The 24,360-nt window shown below is 38.5% G+C and overlaps 1 protein-coding gene across 1 annotated transcript; it reads left to right on the top strand.

Moving 5' to 3' along the window:
• The first annotated feature begins 6,883 nt into the window (after positions 1-6,883).
• Positions 6,884-17,870, top strand: FDX1 (ferredoxin 1). The gene is made up of 4 exons (XM_039351517.1): positions 6,884-7,169; positions 13,164-13,288; positions 15,672-15,801; positions 17,591-17,870. Exons 1-4 carry the CDS (start codon positions 7,018-7,020, stop codon positions 17,703-17,705), a joined length of 522 nt encoding a protein of 173 aa, XP_039207451.1. The 5' UTR covers positions 6,884-7,017; the 3' UTR covers positions 17,706-17,870.
• Positions 17,871-24,360: the final 6,490 nt, after the last annotated feature.

Here is a 24,360-nt window from a genome sequence, read left to right as displayed (position 1 = left end):
AACTATTTTACCAGAGTTTTTGGCTCTTTCCTAGCTATCTCCATATTAGCCTTCCAAGACATTATCACCCCAGTGTATCTTTCTCTGTGGAAGACAAGAGTAAACAAGATGCAACTTATTTGTTTCTAAAAGAACCTAAAAATAAATTATAATTCAGTAGTTGCCCGTGAAGGTGTCTTGGGCATATTGATGTCCATAAGCATCCTATTCTTAAACATGATTTGCATGCCCCACAAGTGTCATATGCAGTTGCTGAATAAAATTGTATGAAAATGTAGCACTAAAAGCTTTACTTAGCCAAGCCCATAACTTGATTCCAAATCTGCATAGTAGAGTGCAATGGTTATGCCAGCTATCCAGAAAAAAAGTAATCATGCTATACATAATATTGTTGCAAAAGAATGAGCTGATAAAAGAAGCCAACTGATGAATGGACCTTCCTTGCACAAATAAAGTTAAGATATGGTGAGATAAACATACCAGCCTACTACTGATTAGCTCTTGACTTTTATTATTTGAATATTTATCAAGGATTTTATTACACCAAGTCAATAGAAAAACTGCAGATAGAAGCAAAGGACAGACAATCGGTCTAGTCTGTAGGATCATCCTAAATTACATAGAAGACTATGACAAATGCATTGGAATGTCCAAGCAATCTCTCTAGATATCTCTATTCAAAAAGAAGAGTCCTTCCACTGCTTCTGGGCTGAGATCTTCCAGTCTGATAATAATAGTTGTAGGGGTATTTGGTCACAATAGCTATTAATTAGATAAGAATGGAGGGAAGAAAGATAGCTCCTTCCAAAGTAAAAGAGAACTTGCATATAAATTATGTGTATAGATGTGTTGGAAGAAAAATCTTCATCATGGTTCAGTCCAACCCGGGTATGAACAACATGGCGACTGCTTTAGAAAGAAGGTTGCAGTTTATTGAAGAGGAGAGCTAGACAGAAAGATGGCTCTGGCAGAAAAGAGAGAGAACACATGTAGGGAGTGGGTTTTTATACCCTTGGGAGTCTTTTGTTTGAAGTTGTTCCTGTGGCATGAACTTTGATCTGAGTCTGAGTGTGCCCTTTGGTATCTCAGTGTTAATCCTATTATATCCTGTAAGAGTTTGGGTGGGATATGTAGATTTTAGAAGTCTTTGTCTTTCTAAGCTTCTAGCTGAGGGGCCTCCAACCTTCCTGGATGGTTTACATCTGAATTTCTAAAGAGCTGGTTTCTGCTTAGGGAAGGGAGACTTGGGCTATTAAGAAAAACTGGGCATGCTTTTCTGCCTCTTTAAGATCCTTTGAGGAAATATATTTTCCTGCCCTTTAAATATTTCTTTCTCTGGGGGACTGATTTCCCACAGATACAAATTGGAAATTCTTGCCATAATTCAGTAATGAATTTTACTGAACTCCACCTCTAAGTAGCCCAGATAGCATGATTTATTATAAGGGATAATGGGAATTGCAGCATAGCATCTGGAGTTGTTGCTAAATCTTCATGTAAATTAAATACAATACTTGCTTGCATCAGAATGGGAAAGATTGTTTCCAGATAACCTGTTCAGTTTGTTTTCCAAATATGGATGAGCAAGTACTTTTTGTCTTTGAAACAGACTTGGACTGAATTGCTTTTTAAGAACTGTCCTCAATTAAGCAGAACAATCATTCATCAACAATGTAAGGATGTGCAGGGCAGAGGACTTTATCAGGATTGCAATATCTATATTTCCCACAATTCATCTTAACAATTTTTGAAAATTGTATTTCAAAAAATGTTAAGCATTTGCTTGTTTCTTTTTCTTAAGAAGCTATTGGAGAGTTTATTAGTATACTGTATCGTAATGCTGCTCTGCACTGATAAAACTCTATTTACATGTCTGGAGGTCTCCCTCATGCCCTTTGAAGATGAAATTTAAGCATGTGGTCTGGTGCAAGCACGACTCAAATATTAGTCAGATTTCTTAGAAACCTGAGTTATTAAAACTAAAAACTCGAAACAAAACCTTGAAACTACAAACTTCTGTTAATCTAGTATTGCCTCAGAAGATTTTAAATTATATTTGTTTCCCTTTATATGTAGAAATAATGTCAATTCACAGAAATATAACCCATGTCCAGCAAGTTATGATTTATAGAAGACATGGAATAGAATCTTTTCAGTAACATATACAAAAAAGTATTTAGTCAGCCACCAATTGTGCAAGTTCTCCCACTTAAAAAGATGAGAGAGGCCTGTAATTGTCATCATAGGTAGACTTCAACTATGAGAGACAAAATGAGAAAACAAATCCAGACAATCACATTGTCTGATTTGGAAAGAATTTATTTGCAAATTATGGTGGAAAATAAGTATTGGTCAATATCAAAAGTTCATCTCAATACTTTGTTATATATCCTTTGTTGGCAATGACAGAGGTCAAACGTTTTCTGTAAGCCTTCACAAGGTTGGCACACACTGTTGCTGGTATGTTGGCCCATTCCTCCATGCAGATCTCCTCTAGAGCAATGATGTTTTGGGGCTGTTGCTGGGCAACACGGACTTTCAACTCCCTCCAAAGGTTTTCTATAGGGTTGAGATCTGGAGACTGGCTAGGCCACTCCAGGACCTTGAAATGCTTCTTACGAAGCCACTCCTTCGTTGCCCGGGCGGTGTGTTTGGGATCATTGTCATGCTGAAAGACCCACCACGTTTCATCTTCGATGCCCTTGCTGATGGAAGGAGGTTTGCACTCAAAATCTCACGATACATGGCCCCATTCATTCTTTCCTGTACACAGATCAGTCGTCCTGGTCCCTTTGCAGAGAAACAGCCCCAAAGCATGATGTTTCCACCCCCATGTTTCACAGTAGGTATGGTGTTCTTTGGATGCAACTCAGCATTCTCTCTCCTCCAAACACGACGAGTTGTGTTTCTACCAAACAGTTCTACTTTGGTTTCATACGACCATATGACATTCTCTCAATCCTCTTCTGGATCATCCAAATGCTGTCTAGCAAACTTCAGACAGGCCCGGACATGTACTGGCTTAAGCAGGGGGGACACGTCTGGCACTGTAGGATCTGAGTCCCTGGCGGCATAGTGTGTTACTGATGGTTGCCTTTGTTACGTTGGTCCCCCCGTGTGGTTCTGGGATTCTTGCTCACCATTCTTGTGATCATGTTGACCCCACGGGGTGAGATCTTGTGTGGAGCTCCAGATCGAGGGAGATTATCAGTGGTCTTGTATGTCTTCCATTTTCTAATGATTTCTTCACACCAAGCTACTTGCCTATTGCAGATTCAGTCTTCCCAGCCGGGTCCAGGTCTACAATTTTGTTTCTGGTGTCCTTTGACAGCTCTTTGGTCTTCACCATAGTGGAGTTTGGAGTGTGACTGTTTGAGGTTGTGGACAGGTGTCTTTTATACTGATAACAAGTTCAAACAGGTGCCATTAATACAGGTAATGAGTGGAGGACAGAGGAGCCTCTTAAAGAAGAAGTTACAGGTCTGTGAGAGCCAGAAATCTTGCTTGTTTGTAGGTGACCAAATACTTATTTTCCACCATAATTTGCAAATAAATTCTTTCCAAATCAGACAATGTGATTGTCTGGATTTGTTTTCTCATTTTGTCTCTCATAGTTGAAGTCTACCTATGATGACAATTACAGGCCTCTCTCATCTTTTTAAGTGGGAGAACTTGCACAATTGGTGACTGACTAAATACTTTTTTGCCCCACTGTATTGTGGAGGATAACATTTTCTAGGTCATTTCATTTGCTGAGCTTTCACAGCAATAAAAATATTCTTAAAGTCTGTGCTCTCTAGACACATCGGCAATCAAAACGTATTCCAGGAAGGACAATGTAGTTGTAACAGTTCCAAGCTGTCAGGAGTGATAGCATTTCTAACACACATACCCATGCACACCAGCACATCTGTCTCTTACTTGGGACTTTTAATAGAGCTGTACATTGTCATGCCCAATGGTACATGATGACTTTATAGAGATCTAAATAGGATATTCCATCCAATTATTGTTTGGTTTGTACCAAAATATATAAAATGCTGGACAACATTTGCCTAGAAAACACAGATCTTATACAACAATAGTTGTTTTGGATTGAAGAGTTAATACAGTGTTACTGTAGTTTATTAGTACCAAAGGAATAGGAAAGGAATACAACACTAGTTTGAATGGAAGACTTAATACAGTGGTACTTTAGTTCATAGGAATGACTTTTGGGGATCAGTAAAAGGCAATATTCTGACTCATCCCCATATCTCCTGTTGTACTGATATTTCTAGCAGAATTTGTAGGTTGTTTTGCAAATTAGGATGGTCTGGGTAAAATCTGAACTGTGATATCAAGGACCAGTTTCAGAAAACTGCTATTGCTGTACTACTACCAAGATTCATCCCCATGTGCCATCATGTACTAGCTAAATAGGCTTTCTTCATCAATAGTAAGTCAGACCAGATTCAAACCCCTACCAAAGACTGGCACTTTGAAGCCAAACATAACAACATAGAGCAATCATACTGATACTGATATATTTTCTGTTGCTTGGAGAGGCAGTCTGTGTCTACCAAGCAAACAGCCAAATTCCTTTCATTGAAATTGAGCTGGTAGCTCACAGAAACACCTGGAATGGCCTAACAAGCAAGTTTGGTGGGTGATAGTCCTAAGAAGCACCATAGAATATGAACAGTGGCCATCACATCACGGTTACAATCGTCAATCTACTGGATTATATGAAGTCATGCATTAGATTTTCTTTGGCTGATTCCCCTACCATAGGATTCATGGTAGGCTATTAAAATTTTACTTCAGTTGAATATTGTACAATGTCTATTATCAATTTTTGCAATAAATCATTAGCTGGCTTAGCATGAATTAGGAGCACTAGTCAAGTCAATAGTTTGTAGGCATCCTTGAGCATTAGCAGAAATGTTGACAATGATTCCATTTCCAGTAATTATTTTACCTATGATTTATTATATTCAGAAAGGAAGCCTATGACCTAATTCAGGGGTCCCCAATCCCCGGTCCGTGGACCAGTACCGGGCCGCGTCATGCCAGCAACCGGTCCGCATAAACAAGCAAGCTGTAAGATGCAGGCAGCACACAAAACCACATACCTTCCAGTCCATGGAAAAACCTCTCACCACGGAATACTGCCTTAGCTATGAAAACCAGCTAGGTGACTTTGGGCCAGTCACTCTTAGTGCAACTTGTGTCACAAGGTTGTGGGGAAAATAGGAGGAGGAAGGTGTATCAGATATGTTCGCTGCTTTGAGTTATTTGTAAAGGTTGGGGACCTCTGACCTAATTGTGCATGGATCTAAAGAGGGAAAAGCTGGGATTTCTAAAATTCTGTTCTCCACATCCAGAGATTGCTGGGTTGGCTGACTGATGTGCCTTTTCATTAGAGGCCTTAATACAGGTCATAATTGCATTCTTCTATCATTGTATAGTGGAGAACTACAAATTGAGAAGCTTCCTCTTCCCAATCAGTAATGGCACTGATCCAGGATACATTGATTCCAAAGACAGGTATCTGAACATATCCTTCTTACAAGTTGACAGGTATAGACATTCATACATCTCACTCATCCTCAATAAACATAAGAAAAATATCATGTAGATGCAGAAAGATACCCATGGCTCTTTACTGAAAACAGGGAAATTAAGAATACTTTAAAAACCAAGCAAAAATTGCTGGAAGGAAACTGGAAAATAAGCATAGCCGGGAACTTCAGAATTCTGTGGGGAAGTGAAAAAGTAAAAAGCAGAGAGAGCATCTGTTTAGGAATCCTCTATTTCTATAGAGATAGGTAAGACAAGCTTGACCTAGTGGTCCGGCACCAGGCTTAGAAAGCCAGAGACTGCAAGTTCTAATACTGCCGTAGCTATGAAAGCCAGCTGGGTGATTTTGGGCCAGTCACTCTGTCTTAGTGCAACTTCTGTCACAAGGTTGTGGGGAAAATAGGAGGAGAAAGGTGTATCAGATATGTTCGCTGCTTTAAGTTATTTGTAAAAATAATAAAGGCAGGATATAAATAAATACTGAGCCAGGAACTTATGTTAGGTTTTTTTGGCTAAGTGCAAGTCTAATATTCTTTATCCAAGCTTAGTAACTGTAATTTAGATTTTTACACATATCAGGTTGTGCATGAGGATTTTTCTTTTCTGTCAAATCTCATGTGATCTCTAGAATTAAACTTGCTATCCTCTCTTTCATGTTATGGAGACATGAAGGTATTAATTAAGGTAATGATAATTTTATGGTAGCATATGATAATGAAGAAGGGCCTGTTAGGGCAATATGTTAGAAAGGCATATTTTTATATGCCTTTCTAACAAACGCTGAAGGAGAAGCATTTTACATTAAGTATTATGTATTATTATTATTATTATTTACACATTAACAACTCATAATGTTGCTCCCTTCCTTGATTTGCTCTGCCCCCTACTGGTGAAAGATTACATATGCTAATTTAATAGAGATTACAAAATGAAAAAAATCCCTGCATTAAGATAAATTGTCCAAATGTCCAAAACTACAAAGCAATAGATCTCGAACGGAAATCCAAATCTGTTAATCATTACACTTTGACCACTTCTAGAAAACATATAAAATCCATTAAACAGCTAAGTTACACCTTAAAGACATGGTTAGGCATTTGTTTAAATATACTTAATAAAACAAACCACCATTGCGCTGTTATACGTTCGCCAAATTCCTAAATTAAAAAGGAGCCGAAGATCAACGAGGGCGAGCATGCGCGGTTCCCAGCCCAAGCGCTCACCTAGCACGCATGCGCCGAAAGCTTCATTTCCGTAATTCGCGTAATCCGTCTAACATGCGAGGGACTCTTGCGCATTTCGCGGCGTCTCTGACGTCGGCAGTGTAAAAACCTATGAGAATAGTCGCCGTGCATTCCGGTTGGCTAAATGGACCGACCTTTGGCTTTCAGCAAGTAATAAGCGGAAGTCGCTCGCTCTCCCTTTTCCGTTGGCTTGGGGATTCGCCGTTACAGCATGGCCACTTTAAGCAGCTTTCGTCGTCTCTTTCGAGCCGCTCCGACTTCTTGCTGGCGGGTCCTGGCGGCTCCCTTCCGGACTGGCAATAGCTGGAGTAATGCCGCCCGCCTTGGGTCTTGCCGGACCTTCCACGCGGCGTGGGGGCTCAGGTAGGAGCTCCGTCCTGTCTTCGCCAAGTCAACCTTCCCGGCCTCAGTTGAAAGTGGGGCGACGGGTACCTCAGATCGCTCACCTCTCTCTCTCGTTCCCAGGGAACTGACAGCGCCAAGTGAGGGAAAATCCCGGGATTGGCTGGTGAAAAAAAGCGTAGGGCTCGCCTCGGAGCAGTACTTGGGCTACGTCAGCTCGGAGGTGACAGAAAGTGGCAACCGTGACTTTGGTCACGGTCATCCACGCAATTGTCTTGTACCTGGGTTGCGACAACTGGTTGTGTAATATGACCCCGGTGTTGCCCCTGAGGTCAATTTATAGCTAAGTGTATTGTGGGAGCCCAGAAAAACCGATAAACCGTAGTTCTATTAATCATTGGCAAATGTGTTCCTACAACAATCTAATCCAGAAGAGAATTTGTGACTTTGACTTTACATAAAATACTTTCACTTAGATTTGTTTACCATTTGTTTATGGCTTAGCGAACTACATAAGCATATAATATGGAAGCCTACTAACTATGCTTTTCAGTAAGCTGCAATTAACTATGCCATGGCCTAAAGTTTCATAGGTGTAGACTAGAGTTTCATCTTATGAGGTGGCTACTTGTTCCATATGTGAAAGTTGGATGGTGTAAACAAAATAATTACTTGTATAAGACACATATGTTAGCCTTTGTTTTTTGAGAGTTAAAGGGAAAGCGAAGTAATCCATGGTTTCTCCTTGTAAACCAGGGGTGTCAAACTCAATTTCATTGAGGACCGCATCAGCATTGTGGTTGCCGTGGGGGGGCGAGTGGGTGTGGCTGGGGTAGGTGTGGCCTACTGGGTGGGCATGACCAGCTCAAGTCACTTGCGTCAGGGCCACCTGTGTGGGCCTGGGCAGGACGGGCAGATCCAAGGGTCTCTGGTAGAGGGAGTGGGACCGGGGCAAGCGCCAGGGCATGGTTCACTAGAGGAGCCTCACTGTCCCTTTCAGGCCATGCGGGGGGGCGTGGACTGTGGCATGGACTGCCTGGAGCTCTGGGCAGCGAAGGTCAAGTGCCCAGCCCAGCCCTTGAGCTCCCACATCATCAGGACCTCACAGCCATGCCTAGCTCAGCTGCACTTCCTCAAGGGGGAGCCCAACTGCGCTTACCTTCTCCTTGAGGCTGCTGCTGCTGTGCTCGCTTTCCTTGGCCAGGTTACTCATGGTGGGTACAGGAGGGCAAAGTGTGTGGGTCAGAGGGAGGCTCACTCCCTCTCCATGCAAGGAGACCTGGCTTTGTAATCAAATCGTCCTCAGCAATAGGATGGGAGACCACCAGGTGATGGTGAAAGGGCAACAGGGCTGCTGATGGCCAAGTGCTAAGGCAGGACTTCCCTCAGACCCTCCCTCCTCTCATTCCAATCTCCCTTCCTCCCTCCCTCCTCCCTCCCCTCCTTCCCTGCCTCCCTCCTTTTCATTCCCATCTTCTTTCCTTCCCTTTCTTTCTTCTGTTTCCCTCCCCTCCTTCCTTCCCTCCCTCCCTCTTTCTGTGCTTAGGAAGGGACGAGGGAAGGGGGAGAGGTTGGCAGCGCTTTTTAATTTCAATTCACACCAATACCTCTTAACTTCCCATTCAATCCAAAGAGTTCTATTATTGGCTGGATTTTAGGGAGAGGACGCTGCAAGAATAGACCACAAAGCCAATCTGCAAGTTTACTCTCTCGCCTGCCTGCACACCACCTTCCCGATGCAACACATGGCTTCAAGCTATCTCCCCAGAAGTCCTTTCAAGATAATTCCATATATTTCTTTCAGGCCTCTCACTTTTCTGAGAATCACAGTGCGACTAACCCGACCCTCCCAAATTGCCTCACCTTTTCGCTGGCCTTCTGCAAACTGCCTGGCATCCAGTCTTGCCGTCTTGCTTCTCTTTGCTGCCAGTGGCCGTGGCTTTCCCATGCAGGGGTGGGGAAAGAGAAGCGCTCAAAGGCTGTGATGCCAGGCAGTTGGCCATGGAGGTGCTGGTGGTGGGGATGGCGCTGATCTAGACTTCATGTCAGCCATCCACAATGTGGTCAGTTTTAGATCCTCAGGGCCACCCTAGAGGGGGATCGAAAGAAGGGGCCCAGCCCACCCGCCCCTGGCCTGTGGGATGAAAGGCAGGGAGATGGGAGAGCACGGAGGCTCAAGCCGAGCATTGCCCTCTCCGTCACGTGGTAGGGCTGGAGAGGGGAACACAGCATTCACGTCGGATAAAGAGCCATAGCCTGGAACTGCCAGCGGCCGGCAATGTGTGAGGCTCTGTGGCAGCTGGAGAGAAAGGTCGAGAAGGAGGAGAAAGCAGGGAAGGTTTCTCTCTCTCTCTCTCTCTCTCTCTCTCTCTCTCTCTCTCTCTCTCTCTCTGTGTGTGTGTGTGAGAGAGAGAGAGCCCCTTTTTGTAAGTTTGATTACTCTGCAACGCTTCCCGTTCCCCACACTTTGGCTTCCCTGCTGGCTCAGTCTCTCTCTCCCCCCCCCCCTCTCTCTCACACACAAACACACACATATATAGAGAGAGAGAAACCCTTCCTGCTTTCTCTTCCTCCTCGCCTTTCCAGCTGCCACAGAGCCTCACACATTGCTGGCTGCCGGCAGTTCCAGGCTGCAGCTCTGCATCCGGCCCCACCACATGACGGAGATGGCTACTGGAAGCCGTCGATGCTTGGTTTGTGCCACCGCATATTCTCATCTCCGCGCCTTTCTTCCCACAGGCCAGCATGCCCCAGGGTGCTAGGCTTATAGAACTCCTTGGCCCCAGTGAGGAGAGGCAAAGCCCTGCAAGTGGGGCTGGGCGTGGTGAGGCATGGCCCGGCAAAGCAGAGCCAGACAAGGAGAGACCTGGCAAAGCAGGGTGTGGCCGGGCGTGACGGAGTGAGGCCGGGCGGTGCGGGGTGAGGCAAACAAGCTGCAGCTACTGCTGCTCACCACCAGCCCCCAAGTGCTCGCCATTTCCTTTGCATGTGCCGGGAGGGTGCCAGCCAGGTTGGGGTGGGCCAGAGCTGGGGCAATGGGGGTCAGTCCCTTGCCATTTCTGGAACAGCTTTGGGAGCCAAATTTGGGGCCCTCCTGGGCCAGATCCAGCCCGCGGGCCTTGTGTTTGACATGTCTGATGTAAACAATTCAATCAACAGTGATCATCTTATTCTTTTAAACTGGGCTGCCCAGAATGTGAATTCAAATGGGGGAAGAAAAGATCAAGTAAGAACTTGCCACTATTGCAAGATAACTCCTAAACTTGTGTAATCCACTCTCTGGTAGTTGCACTTTCTTTCTGCAAAGGAGAGAAAAACATTTTCTAAGCATTCCAGATCTGGTCTGGAGGATGCCTCAGTCCTATGGACATGGAAAGAATAACTCACATAAGTTCTGCATATTGGATTCCATCCATGTTGATACAGTAGCGCCTATTTTATATTTGTGCAAGATTTCTGATTCTTTCAGCTTAGTTGGACTTACAGTGGATCAACATCAGTTGTTTATTTAAAGCGCCAAATCAGGAATAAGGGCGGGCACTCCAGAGGGCTTTAGTCCCCCTAGTTCAGTAGCTATTTAATCAACTGTTGGCACGATGCTGGGATACACTGTTCACAATTTGACAATTAACTAATAACTGCTACTCCTCTGCCACTAATAATGACCTGGAAAGTTGATGGTGATTATCTGTCCAGAGTCATCCATATACATTGAAATAATAAATATCTATCATATGCATTTGTGTGCACTTGAATATCATATTTGATATCAGAAAGGCTAAGTATAATGAAGTATCCTTCAAGGTAAAACTTGAATCTTGTTAACAGTGTAGGTGTATCTCTGTGCTCTTGGGAACAACATGGAAATGGTTTCCTATTGCCATCTAAACTTTTTTTTTAAAAAAATCTGGTTTAATCTTCATCTCATTCCAATAGTATCCAGTTTCAGGGTCTCTTATTCTTTTTAACATGACTCATTGTGGTCAGTTAGGTTCTACATTCTATGAACAAAAAAAAAAAAAAAAAACCCTTGCCTATACAGATTCAATAGCCTGAATCCAGTATATCCAGAAAGAAAGTCCAACTAGTACTGGCCAAACCAGTTAGATCAAACAAGGAGAAACTCTTAACTGATCCCACATTTTCAGGAGATTCAAGGGCTGAGGGAAGAACATGCAGCTTCTCAGTGGCAATAGAGATATTGTGGAACAACCTCCCAGGACTGATCATGGTAGCCCCTACTTATTGATGTTCCTAAAATTATTACAAATAACCTTATGGATATTCTAGAAATAATTAACAATTTCAAAGCCACCCCCCATTTCTAACTTCTGTTTTGTATTGTTTGCATTATGTCTGGCTGCTGAAAGTCTTTGATTGCTTAGAGGTATAAATATAAAAAATGTTTATAGGTGCTATGGAAATACTCAGTCTCTAACCTCTGAGTGAGTAGTTTTTCTGTTGCAGGTTGTAGCAAAATTGAAATAATTCAGCCATTTTAATTGTCCACAGTTGTAATACTTTCATTTTAATTATTTTGCCTTATTGTTTCTTCAACTTAATAAATGCAGATTTATTAATCTTGGGATTTCTGTGCCACTCTAAATGGTCATAGTGCGTACCAGTCTGTACCTAACATAAATTATATTTATTATTATGATGAGATGAATTATGAAGTAATATCTTGGCTATTATAATTGCATCTTAGTTACACAAGCAAGGAATCTACATAGATTATGTAGGAGCCGTGGTGTGCAGTGGTTAGATGCATTATTGCAGGCTGACTCTACCCACTGCCAGGAGTTCAATCCTTTTTTGGGCGGGTAGTATTTTATTAATTTTTTAATTTTACATTTAAGTATTTAAAAAGCAACGTGGTGGCTGGGTTAATTGATAATTCAATAGTATACAAAAATCTTTAGTACAAATCTCAAGGTACCACATCAAATATTTCCTCTCTTTTCCCCTTAATATCTACTGTCTCATATTTGAACTAATATAGTTCTTATTATATCAATTGAGTAAAAATAGCATTATTACATTTATCAATAATTTTTTAGCTTATACATATCCTAGTTGCTTTTACATTCAATCTTTATAGACAATCAATGTCCTATTATTAGTTTTTCCCAATTTTTAGTTTCCCATCAGTATTTAAATTTAACATTTGATATTTATAATTTCCAAGTTTTAGGTAACCAAAATTTCCTTTATCTCAATTCATAACAAAGTCTAATATTCAAGATACACATCTTATCTATTTAAGTATATTCTATTTCCCACCATCTTGCATCATCTAGTTAATAATACAATATAACATCCTTATTTTCAACTAATTTCCAAATGTCTTAAATTTAATCACCAAAATTTCCCTTATTTCAACATCAAATACTTCCTCTCTTTTCCCCTTAATATCTACTGTCTCATATTTAAGCTAATACAGTTCTAAGTAAAAACTAAGTAAAAACATGCTTATTACATTTATCAATAAATTTTTAGCTTATACATCTTAATTATTTTTACATTTAATCTTTATAGACAATATCCTATTTATTTGTTTTTCCCAATTTTTAATTTCCCATCATTATTCAAATTTAAGTTTTAATATTTATACTTCCAAGTTTTAAGTGACCAAAGTTTTCTTTATCTCAATTCATAACAAAATCTAGTATTCAAAATACACATCTTGTCTATTTGAGTATATTCTATTTTAATTAGTAATATAAAATCCTATCTAATAAATAAAAACCCCAATTTTCTTCAGCCTTATTCTAGCTTATTATTGGTATCTAATTCTGAAGACAGTTCCATTATAATATTTGTTGAGAAATTTTATTTTGTTTCTGTTGAATGTCATTGAGAGTCACCTAAGATTATCATGTATAAGGTAGGAACCATATAAGTTTTTTAAATAAATATATTTAATCTCCGTAAACTAATATTTACTGTACTGAAAAACAATTTTGTAAAAAATTGGATTAAAAGAGAACAATTAGGTACTGAATTTTTTTTCAGCTCGGAAGAAAAAGTTACAGTGCACTTTATAAATCGAGATGGTGATAAATTAACAGCCAAAGGAAAGGTTGGAGATTCTCTTCTAGATGTTGTGATAGATAACAATCTAGACATAGATGGATTTGGTAAGTAAATGTGTTTCCTTTCCTAAGAAATTTAAGTTGGGTTTTTTTATATATATATAAAAAAAGAATTGAAACTGACTTGATTCAGAATTAACCATTTCTAAGCAGCAGCACTGCTATAAGTATTTTTTTTTTTTTTTGCTAAAATTAGGAAAAAGAATATTGTTGGTTTGTGTAACTCTTCAACAGTAATGTGTTCTGACATCAGTCACTATTAGTGAATTGTAATTTATTCTTCTACAAGTACTCCTCAATTTACAACCACAACTGAGCCTGGAATATTGGTTTTAAGACATTGCAGTCTTTAAGCAAGATGCCCACATGACCACCTTGCTCAACAGCCACAATACCAGCTCTCCCCTTTGTGGTGGTTAAGTGAATGGAATGAAAGAGCTCCCTGCCAAAGGGGGGCAGGTAGCTCCCCTCTGTGCACAGAACTGCTGCATATGGCCAGATGGATTTGGCCCATGTGAGGCAAAATCAGTCTGGCAGGCTGGCTTCAAATACCCAGACTGTAAGCGCCATGTGCCAAAATCCCATTTGGCTCCCAAATAGATGGTTGAAAAAGTTCCATCCCCCAAAATGACATTTTTCCATTGACTTTCTGGGAAAACCAACAGGAAAGATTTCAAATGATGATCATGGGTGCTTGGCAACCTGCATAATTGCAAATGGACTGCCAAAAAGGTCACATCGCAAGTCACATGACTGCAGGGGTATTGCAACAGCAATAACTTCAGGCATTGGTTCTTAGTCTCATTGTTCAGCATTGTCATAATTTTGAACGGTTGATGAATGAATGATCATTGAGAAGACTACCTGTATATAACTTCTTTAGTTGTAGTCAACTCTATTCCTCAGTTTGAAAGCATCCTCTATGTATAATGGAGGAATCTTGGTTATATAGCTGAATTTGGACACCCAAAGCTGGATTTGTACATTGTGTTAAACCATATTCTTACCATAATTTTTGGACAGGCTATAGGAGCAAATTTTAAAATAATTGTAACATATCAACGAACATTTACAAATGCAATCATAGGGATCCACAGGTAATCCTAAGCCAAAAGCAAATAAACTGCATTATGGCTTAAATAAAATATGTGAATTCTTCTGAATCTCATATAATTAGTGATTTTTTTTCTGTTTATATTGCTATCTTTGCTATACCATTTAACCTGCCTTCTTCTTTGGCCTCAGACATGTGATCCTTCTGGTTTTGGTTATTTGAAGCTTTATCTCATCAAAGTTCTCTAATGCATTGCATTAGTCTAGTATCACTTTATGAAATGTGTTTATTCACAAATATTTTAATACAGTCTTTTTCAGTGAGTTATGAAAGTTTACAACATATAGGCAGTACAACAGCAAACATTTTAAATGGTAGTTACATTGTGATTAACAGGGCTAGAAATGTCAGAAAAGATTTAAGGGTAACATTTCCCAGAAAACAAAAAATTAGTCTTAAAGACTAATTTGCACGTGTTAGCACAGTGGATTGATATGGTATCTTAAAACTGACTTCATACTTTTTAATATTCCAGATACAGAAAGTAAAATTGAAAAGTTTAATTGTCCACATTCAGTCCTCTAAAAAATGATCAATTACATTCATTGATAATGCCTAAAAAAGAAAATATCTGTTCCAGCTTTTTTGTCAGTAGGGGGCATAGCAGGCATACAGATAATATGTTGACATTTAACGCTTTAAATATTTGCCTGTTTGATGAAATCCTTCTCTTGCTTAGCATAATTCTTGTTCAATTAAAGATGCTATTGCTATTACAACACTATTTTCATGTTTTATCTTTTTTTTTATTTTGGCTTTACAGTTGTAGTTTATCTGTATTATAAGCATAGATATATCTTCTGCCTATGTTATCCTGATCTGTGATTATTAATTGATGATGCCTATGATGCTTCATACAATCTCTTTAAACTATATTGTACAAATATTGTAACTGCCTTCTTCAACCTTATGTCCTCAGATGTGTTCAATTAAAATAGTTCTGAAAGTGGTCTGATTTGTGAAAGATTTATTCGAATATAGTACCTCTAGTGTGAATAACTTTGCTGAAATTGCAGACAAGACTGTTGCTTTCTGTTAATAAAATAATTTGTGTTGCAACTCTCATAGCACCTTAAGCTTATTTAATACATTGTTTGCCATAATGCCTGTGAAATGTTAATTCTCAGGAAGAGATAACATTAATCCTTCCATTATCTCTCCCCTCAAAAATCATGCACTTTATATACTGCCAGGTTTCTGTATGAAGGTGACTGTCTCACATTAATGAATGGGATTATGTTGTTGATGTTGAATGATGAACACAAAATGATGTTGAAAGGTAATGAATTAAACATGTACCTAATTTATCTTTAGGAGCATGTGAAGGAACACTTGCCTGTTCTACATGTCACTTAATCTTTGAAGACCACATATTTGAAAAATTAGATGTAATTACAGATGAAGAAATGGATATGCTGGACCTTGCCTACGGCTTGACAGAAAGGTAAGGTGGAATCAACATAAAATCGTTGAAAATATCTTCACTGTTTTTATTCAATTGACCACGTGCTGCTTAAGTGAAGGACAAGCAGTGCCTATCTGCCCATGGAAATTACTTTTGACAGACATCATGCTCCTTTTCTTTATTTTATTTTTTTAATTTTAAAAGGAGAGATTTATTTATTTATACTTCAGATTTAGAGACCACCCATCTCAGTCACACAGTAATTCTGGGTGGTATACAGTTCAAATATAAAAACCATAAATATGGTATCATTTTATTTATTAAAATATTCCTGCATTGCATATAGGCTTATAAGCATTCTTAGAGAATGGTGTACAGCTGTCCAGAGTTCTGTTTAAATGTGCTCCTTGCTTAGAAAACTAAGATGCCCTGGGATAATAGGGAGCGGAGGTGGCAGTGCTGTAGGATGTGGTATGAATTGACTTCATTAACATTTTTTGATGGAACATACTCATTGTGCCTGTCATTAATGGACATTTTGGTAGAAAATTTACTACTACTTTCAAAATTCAAAATTTCAAATGTCCCAGTAGCTAGTGTGTTTATTATCCTTGCTGATTTTATTATCTACTTTTTTATGTGCAAAGTATTATCAGTTATCAAGTCAGGAGAGGATTGAACATTTTTGTTTCAGCATTTAGTTAATGGTTGTTTACGAGTTTAATCCAAACCTATTTGCAAAGTTGACTTTTGTTGTCCATACTTAGGCTCTTGACTTTGGCCTTTAAAGAGCAGGAATGTTTCTTGTCCAATGTTGGTATATGTCTATTTTCTTTACCTTTCCAAGATTTGCTTAGTGTCTTCTCAGAATTAATATCTAAAACAATGTTAGATTTTCACAACAAGAAATTCATTTATTTAAGTTAGTCTTCCATGAAACTTCCATAAGCTTTGTAAACTTTTTTTTCCATATTCTTGTATAAACCAAAAGGAAATATTTCTCTATTATGAATTCTTGGATTTTACATCAAAGTTATTTTATAAAGTTGTATAAAGTTAATTACAATATATGCTATACAGATTGGATATAGAAAATTTGATGTTTATCTTTTCTCCTTTAGCTAGAAAATATGCACAGAAGTGAATATACAAAGCAAATTGAACTGTCCAATTAGTCTTCCCCGTTCAAGCCCCTTTCCAGATGTAGAAGCTACAGCTGCCAGACAAAATGATCACTGTTGAGAATTATGGGTTTTGAAGTCTGTACAACTGGAGGGTCCCAAGTTGGGAAAGGCTGGCTTAAGGCTAAATATATAGAGACTTTTCAGTTTTCTGTCCTTGCATATCATACTGAGTAGACTTTAGCTTCTTATCCTTCATCAATATATTTTTCTAATATATTTTGTGCTTGTAACTGAGCCCAAAATTTCTGCTGCTAAGCGAGATAGTTATTAAGTGAGTTTTGCCCCATTTTATGGCCTTTCTTGCCATAGTTGTTAAATGAATCACTGCACTTGTTAAATTAGTGACACATTTGTCAGGTAAATCTGGCTTCCGCATTGAAGATCACAAAGATGATCACATATTCACGGGATACTGCAACTGTCATAAATATGAGCCAGTTGTCAGGCATCTGAATTTTGATCACATGACCATGGGATGCTGCAACGTAAGTGTGAAAAACAATCGTAAGTCACATTTTTCAGTGCCATTGCAGCTTCAAACAAAAAGAATGATTTGAAGTTGAGGATTACCTATAATTGTAATATTACAGTAGTGGAATGTTATAATATTGTCATTCATACAATATGCTTTTTCCCTTCTCTAGGTCACGTTTGGGCTGTCAAATTTGCTTGAAGAAATATATGAACAATATGATTGTCCGAGTGCCTGAAGCCGTTGCTGATGCCCGGCAGTGTGTAGATATGAGCAAGAATCCATAAAATAATGCTTAAGGATGTGTTCATTGATATTAAAAATATTTCACTAGTTATTTTTAATTTTTTCAGAAATTGAAATAGTCATTCTTTGATTATCTGTGTTAAGGTATGGTTTTTTAAAAAATTACAGCCTTATTTTGAGAGAATAAAACAAAAAGATATTTAGAAGGGACCTGTGGAGTGATAGAAACATGATAAAATACAGTTAAAGAGCAGGCGGTTTCCTTTTAAGGAAATCACTCCTTTTATTTTCATTTAATAATGCATCATTACTGCTGCTGCATTCATGTTTTCCCAAGGTAATAATTACATGCCGGGTTTGCAGTAGCTGAGAATAAAAGTCATCTTTTAAATTATATTTTTCACACTGAAGCACTGAAAATACATTTACCAGAGAGTGATATTAGTCACTATTAGCTGATAAATTTTGCCACAAACTAATTGTAAGATTGTGTAATTGTACAAAATTGTACAAAATCCTATTGAACCTTGTAGGAGTTGCATATTCATAGTTGTATGCCATGTTGTGGCAAACACGTCGGAGCATTTGCAAATATTTTTTTATCAGAAATACTGCATAAATACCATGTTATTTTAAGGAAGTTGCACGGGCAAATATGCATTTGGTATGGTATGTTTCATTTCATGAACAGATGTCTTATTCACAAAATGACAGAAATATTCTCCCTAATAGAAGATAGAAAAGAGGGAGCCTTATATTGCATTGTGATGGGGCTTTAAATCAAATGTCCAACTTCTAACCCACTTCCTCTTCTATCTACAGATTAAAACTGGCAGCAAAGTAGACAGCAGAATTAAATGTTTAAATAAAATTGTCTTCTTCTGGTACAAATAGCAACATTCAAGTGAGCTCTGGTGAGAGAACATCATAAATTGAGAAGGGGCTTTTTTCAGTTACTGCCCATCTCATATCAGCGCAGAGACCCGAATGAGGGGGCTCAGATTATCTCAGAATGTAGACAAGTGGGAGATGCAACAGGCATTCCTTTGGATATCCTGGTCCAAAGCCATGTAGGAAATTTCTTACATAGAAATACCAAAGCCATGGTATTTCTTATATAGATCTTTTGAGTCTCTTCCATCTTTTGAAGTTTTTCATATATGCTATAATAAAAATAATAATAATAATAATAGTAAAGTTGGAAGGGACCTTGGAGGTCATCTAGTCCAACCCCCTGCTCAGGCAGGAAACCCTATACCATTTCGGACAAATGGCTGTCCAGTCTCTTCTTAAAAACCTCCAGTGTTGGAACATTCACCACTTCTGGAGGCAGGTTGTTCCACTGGCTAATTGTTCTAACTGTCAGGAAGTTGCTCCTTAGTTCTAGGTTGCTTCTCTCCTTGCTTAGTTTCCACTCGTTGCTTCTTGTCCTGCCTTCAGGCGCTTGGAAAATAGCTTGACGCCCATATGTCAGACTACGTAGAATATTAATTTGTAGTGTATGGCATGTTATATAAAAGAATATGATTATTTCCAGTATGTACCAAGCCATTGAAAATTAAATGAGCTAAGGAAAAAACAAACACTGTCATCTTCCTGTGTCAGTCCATAAGAGCTAAATAGTTATATGGATTACAATGAGTCCATTGGCATAGAAAAAGGGGAGGGAGGGAGGAAAGAAGGCATGTTTTCAGTCCTCTGATTCTTTATCTGCATTTTGAAAGTAGGGAAGAAATTAATATTATGTAAATGACTTAGATTTTGTTGAATCTTCATTGACCATTGAAAACAACTGACTATGAAATGACAAGCGCAAACAAACTGCACTGTCAAGGTAATCTGTGCTTTCTTTAAAAAAAATGTTTCTTGAAATAACTGCTATGAAAAACTAGGTAGAGTCAACACTTAGTATAACTTTTGTACCTATCTTATAAATATTGATTATTTAAACTGCTGATGCGGTACTTAGCATTTTTCAGAATCTGAAAATAAACCTTGTATCTAGTTTTCTAAGCTCCTTCATCGTGAGCAGACGTCTTTCATTTTCGGAATATTAACAACTGTCAGGAAATTTTCTTTCACTGGAAGAAAGAGTTTTCTTGAAACAAATATAAATGGTTAAAGCAATGGATATCTCCCTAGCCTTCAGGCTTTTATTTCCCCCCATGATAATACTTACGAGAGATAGGTTGGGTTGCAAAAGATTCTGGTGGATCCAGAATCACTTGGAGAGCTTTCATGGCTAACAGCTACTCCAGTAGGCTTAGTCTCCTACATTTGAAATAAATATATTTTGGTGCATAACATTTGAATAATAAAAATAAACACTTTTATAATAATTCTTTCCCACACAATAAAGTTATATTATGTTCATCCTTGTTACGCTGGTGTGGCAAAAATGTTTCTGTACTGAGTGTAACTGGCAGAGGAGGACCATCACACATTAACTTTTTTTGTGAATGTGCTTTGTTTTTTTTTCAATTGTGAAGTTTTTGCAAAATAGATTTGAGAACACTATTGTGTCTTCTACCACAGCTTAGTACATCTGGCTTTAATAAAAAAGCCAAAGCTGCATTCCTGGACTTTTGGCCATGCTTTATGTTTCTTTTATCAACTTTAGGTTTAAACTGGAAGTAAAATTCAATAATAGATTCAAGAGTCCATAGGACAGCTTAGAATGTTTTCCATTACTGATAACTTTACCTGCATGAGATGGGAGATAGAAATGATTAACATTTCATTTCTAATGCCTGCTTCTTCTTTGTATTCTGACAATAGTTTAGAACCTGAAGAGTTACTCTATCAATTTTTTTAGATTCTGGCTGTTGCATCCTATTCTGGGAACAGTGGGAAACCATATCTGGATAGGCTGTCCTTTGGAGAAATACTGTTCAAATAATCAGAAGAAACTTTTACCACAGTCTGCCAAAACACAGAAATCTAAACTTTCATTTAAAAATGCTTTTAACTACAATTCTTATTATCCTGCAGGGAATGAATAACAGCTAAAATATCTACAGCATATTAGACTGGGGAAAATTGTTAGTACTGAGATACTCTGTCAATTTTCCTTTCTTCTGCCTTTTTTTTCTTGGTAAACTGGGCATAAATCCTCCAAAAGGGAGTAGATTTTTTCTTTCCAGCTGCCTTCAGTTCCAGGTGAGTATCATTCTCTGGTGTTGAAAAATTTCTCCAAAATCCCGGTCTGTTCTTGCAAGATAAAGATACATTAACCCGTATCACTAATAATATTTCTTTTTATATGTACAGTACTGTAAAATAGAAAAGGTGACAATATAAATCCCTTCTGGCCTATTTCTTTTTGCAAGAGTTCCCCAGGAAATAGTAGCTATGATTCCTGACATCCCGGTCTGTCTAGTTGAAAAGGTCTTAATCCTCTTACCCAGAACATATCCCTTCAACCCAACTCTAGGAAAACAAAAAGGGAGATACTTTGAATCTTTCTGCCTAAAATCCCAAGCACAGAAACTATTGGGCCTGTCCTCAAACTCAAAATTATAGAACTCTGCAGTCTTGAGGAAGTTTTAATGAAAAATTCCCTTCTAAAACTAATAAAGTCAGTTTTCTAGATAAAAACAAAGGGTTTATTGGGAGATTTCCTGCACTGGGTCATGGAAATGACTTCTGCAGCTTTTTATACTTCCAGTAGTGCAGGGGTGTTTAACCTGAGGGTTTGTGGATAATTTTCAGGGTGTCCATGAACTTGGATAGTATATAAAATTACAACTTTATTTTCACTAACCTTTAACTGAAATTTAGCTTTAATTTATATTTTTACTCAATAATAATGTAGGCAGCAAAGTAATTTATGGCCTCCAGCCTGCAAAAATAGGATTTAATTTCAATAAATCTCACTATGTAAAAAATATTATATCCTTAAAAAGTGAGAACATTTTATTGTTTGCAGTACCCTTTTCTCCAAAACCATGTAAGTGATAATGGTCAATACTTGTATGTCCAAATGTCCATACATGCCAGTAATACTTTGATAATTTTATTTGAGCATAATCAGTTTCTTTTATTACACAATTTATGCATTTAAATATTTTTTCTGAGAAGATGTCCGTGGGTTTCCTTAGATTGTGAAAGGGGACCAGTCTCCCCAAAAGGTAAGAACCCCTGCTTTGAAGTCTTTTTTTTTCTAAATAAGTGAACTACTCCTGGAAAAGTTCTCCCAGAGAGACAAAATCAAGTTAGAGTCAGAATATGCTACTAATCCTTATGGAAGAGTAAACTACTGTACCTCATGAGATAAATATATCTAAAGATAGCCCATTAGTTGACCCAGATTTCTGGTGCCAGTTGTGAAGATGAGATGAATAAAAAGTGAGATATTTTAATCTTTCATTCTTAAATTTCTTTTGATTCTTTTTTCACACCTTAACACCATCTTCTGCCCTCAGTGTAGTTTGGTGTTTCTCAGCCTCAGCAACTTTTAAGATGTGAAGCCAAAATTCTGAGAGTTGAAGTCCGCAAATCTTGGGTTTCCAAGTTTGAAAAACACTGCTTGATAGTTTTTATTGCCACCACTTACCTGTTTTGGGGGTACCTTTATCTGACATGTCTTCCCCCCCCCCCTAAACCTGTTGCAAGAAATCTCCGCAGCCTAAGACCTGACTTTTGTAATCAAAAAATGAAAACAAAATGCTAAAACAGAAATGTTAAAGTGTTTCTTAACGTTTGTAGCTTTAAGGCATACAGCTAGGGAAATTAGCTTCCCCGTCCCTCAACTTATGACCACAACTGAGCCCAACATTTTTGTTGCTAAGTGAAACATTTGTTTCGTGAATTTGCCCCATTTTACGACCTTTCTTGCCCAGTTGTTAAGTGAATCATTACAGTTAGGTTAGTGTCATGGTTGTTAAGTGCATCTGTTTTCCTCATTGACTTTGCTTGTCAGAAAGTTGCAAAAGGTGATCACATGACCTTGGGACGCTGCAACCATCATAACTGAGTCAGTTGCCAAGCGTCTTGAGTTTCGATCACAGGACAGTGGGAATGCTGCAACGGTTGTGTGAAAAATGGTCATGGTCACTTTTTTCAGTGCCATTGAAATGTTGAACGGTCACTAAATGAACTGTTGTAAGCAGGGCTTTTTTTGTCATAGAACGCCCAAAACGGAATTCCGGCACCTTTTTTGGATGGAACCTTGTAGGGTAGGCAAGGCAGGTTGTATGACGTGTGAATTCTGGCACCTTTTTTTTTTTCAAAAAAAGCACTGGTTGTAAGTCAAGGACTAATTTTAAGGAACACAATGCTGATAAATTGCAGCCAGCATCCTAAAGGAATCTTCCATACAAATCTGCTGGATAGAAATATATACTTGGAGCATATCTAAGGTAGTGCTAAGGAATCCACTGTATAAAGAGCCCAAAGTATAACAAATTCAATTCAAATGTGCAAATACAATGAACTTTGATCACAATTGTTACAAAGAGAAATAGAAGTTTACTGTATAAGCAGCACAAGAAATAAAGAACAACCATGGTATAATCTTGTGTAGACATTTACAACTCTCTACCCAAGCAACAGTTCTTTTGAATCTGAAATTCCTTCCTGATTCAGTTTTACGGGCACTTGCTTTTTGGTTTTGAAGTTCAAAGCTTAAGTTTGAGACTGAGGGTGGTCATTTCCACCTTGTCATCCTTACTGCAGTGTCTCTACAGTACTCTCTTTTCTCACCTGAACAGGGAGCAATTCGTTATTTATTTATTACAATTATTTGTATGCCACTACTCAAACAACTCCAGGCAGCTTGCAACTTGTTTTCATTTATAACAGTGAAAATCAGGAAAATATTTATATAGTTAATCGTCTGTTTCATCTAGACCAGTGGTTCTCAACCTTTTTAATGCCACGACCCCCCAAACCGGTCGTAAGTTGAGGACTACTCAGCCGGTCGTAAGTCGAGGACTACTCAACTGGTGCAGCACCATTTGCAGAATGGGACTTTTGGCGGGCTCAGCAGGGCAGAGACAGCCTGGACAATTCCTATTGGCTTTTGAAAGCCAATAGAATTAGACTCTATTCAGAGAGTCTATTCTATTGGCTTTCAAAAGCCAATAGAATAAAAGGGAGTAGCACAGCTAAGGAAAAGGGGGAAAAATGGCGGACTGCGTTGTTTGGCGACCCCCGTGAAATGGTCGTTCGACCCCAAATGGGGTCCCGACCCATAGGTTGAGAACCACTGATCTAGACTCTAGGATCTTCATCCATGTAACATTTATTCAAAAAATTATAAATAAAAGCGAGGAGGTTTAAACAAATTAGATATAGACCTCTACGTGGAAAACTGTCAACAGTATAACATTTAGGAAGTGTGATGGACTATACATTAGGGAACTGCAGATCAATTGAAGTCACAACAAAATATACTGAGATTGAATCAGATTTCCCAACTAGGGAGCTTAGTTTCAGAGCCTATCTGGAAAAATAATGTTTAAAACAAATACCTCAGAAAAGACATTGTTAAACGTTGGTGAGCTTCAGATGGCAGTCCTATCTGTAAATACTGCCTCTAAAATAATGGAATTTTTACCTTGGCACAAGGAATCCCCACACTGAGGTTTTCAAGCAAACGTTTTCCTCTAGAGCAGAGGGGTTTCTACTTCTTTGCCTCTTTCCTTACTACCAACCAACTAGATAGCTATTATCTTCATCCCCACATAACTCCAA

The sequence above is a fragment of the Crotalus tigris genome, unplaced genomic scaffold, assembly GCF_016545835.1.
Source record: "Crotalus tigris isolate CLP2741 ecotype Arizona unplaced genomic scaffold, ASM1654583v1 scf7180000018371.15429387391:27106975, whole genome shotgun sequence".
Taxonomy (NCBI): domain Eukaryota; kingdom Metazoa; phylum Chordata; class Lepidosauria; order Squamata; family Viperidae; genus Crotalus; species Crotalus tigris.
The sequence above is the reverse complement of the archived record's forward strand: the minus strand, read 5'-3'. Positions and strand labels throughout refer to the sequence as shown.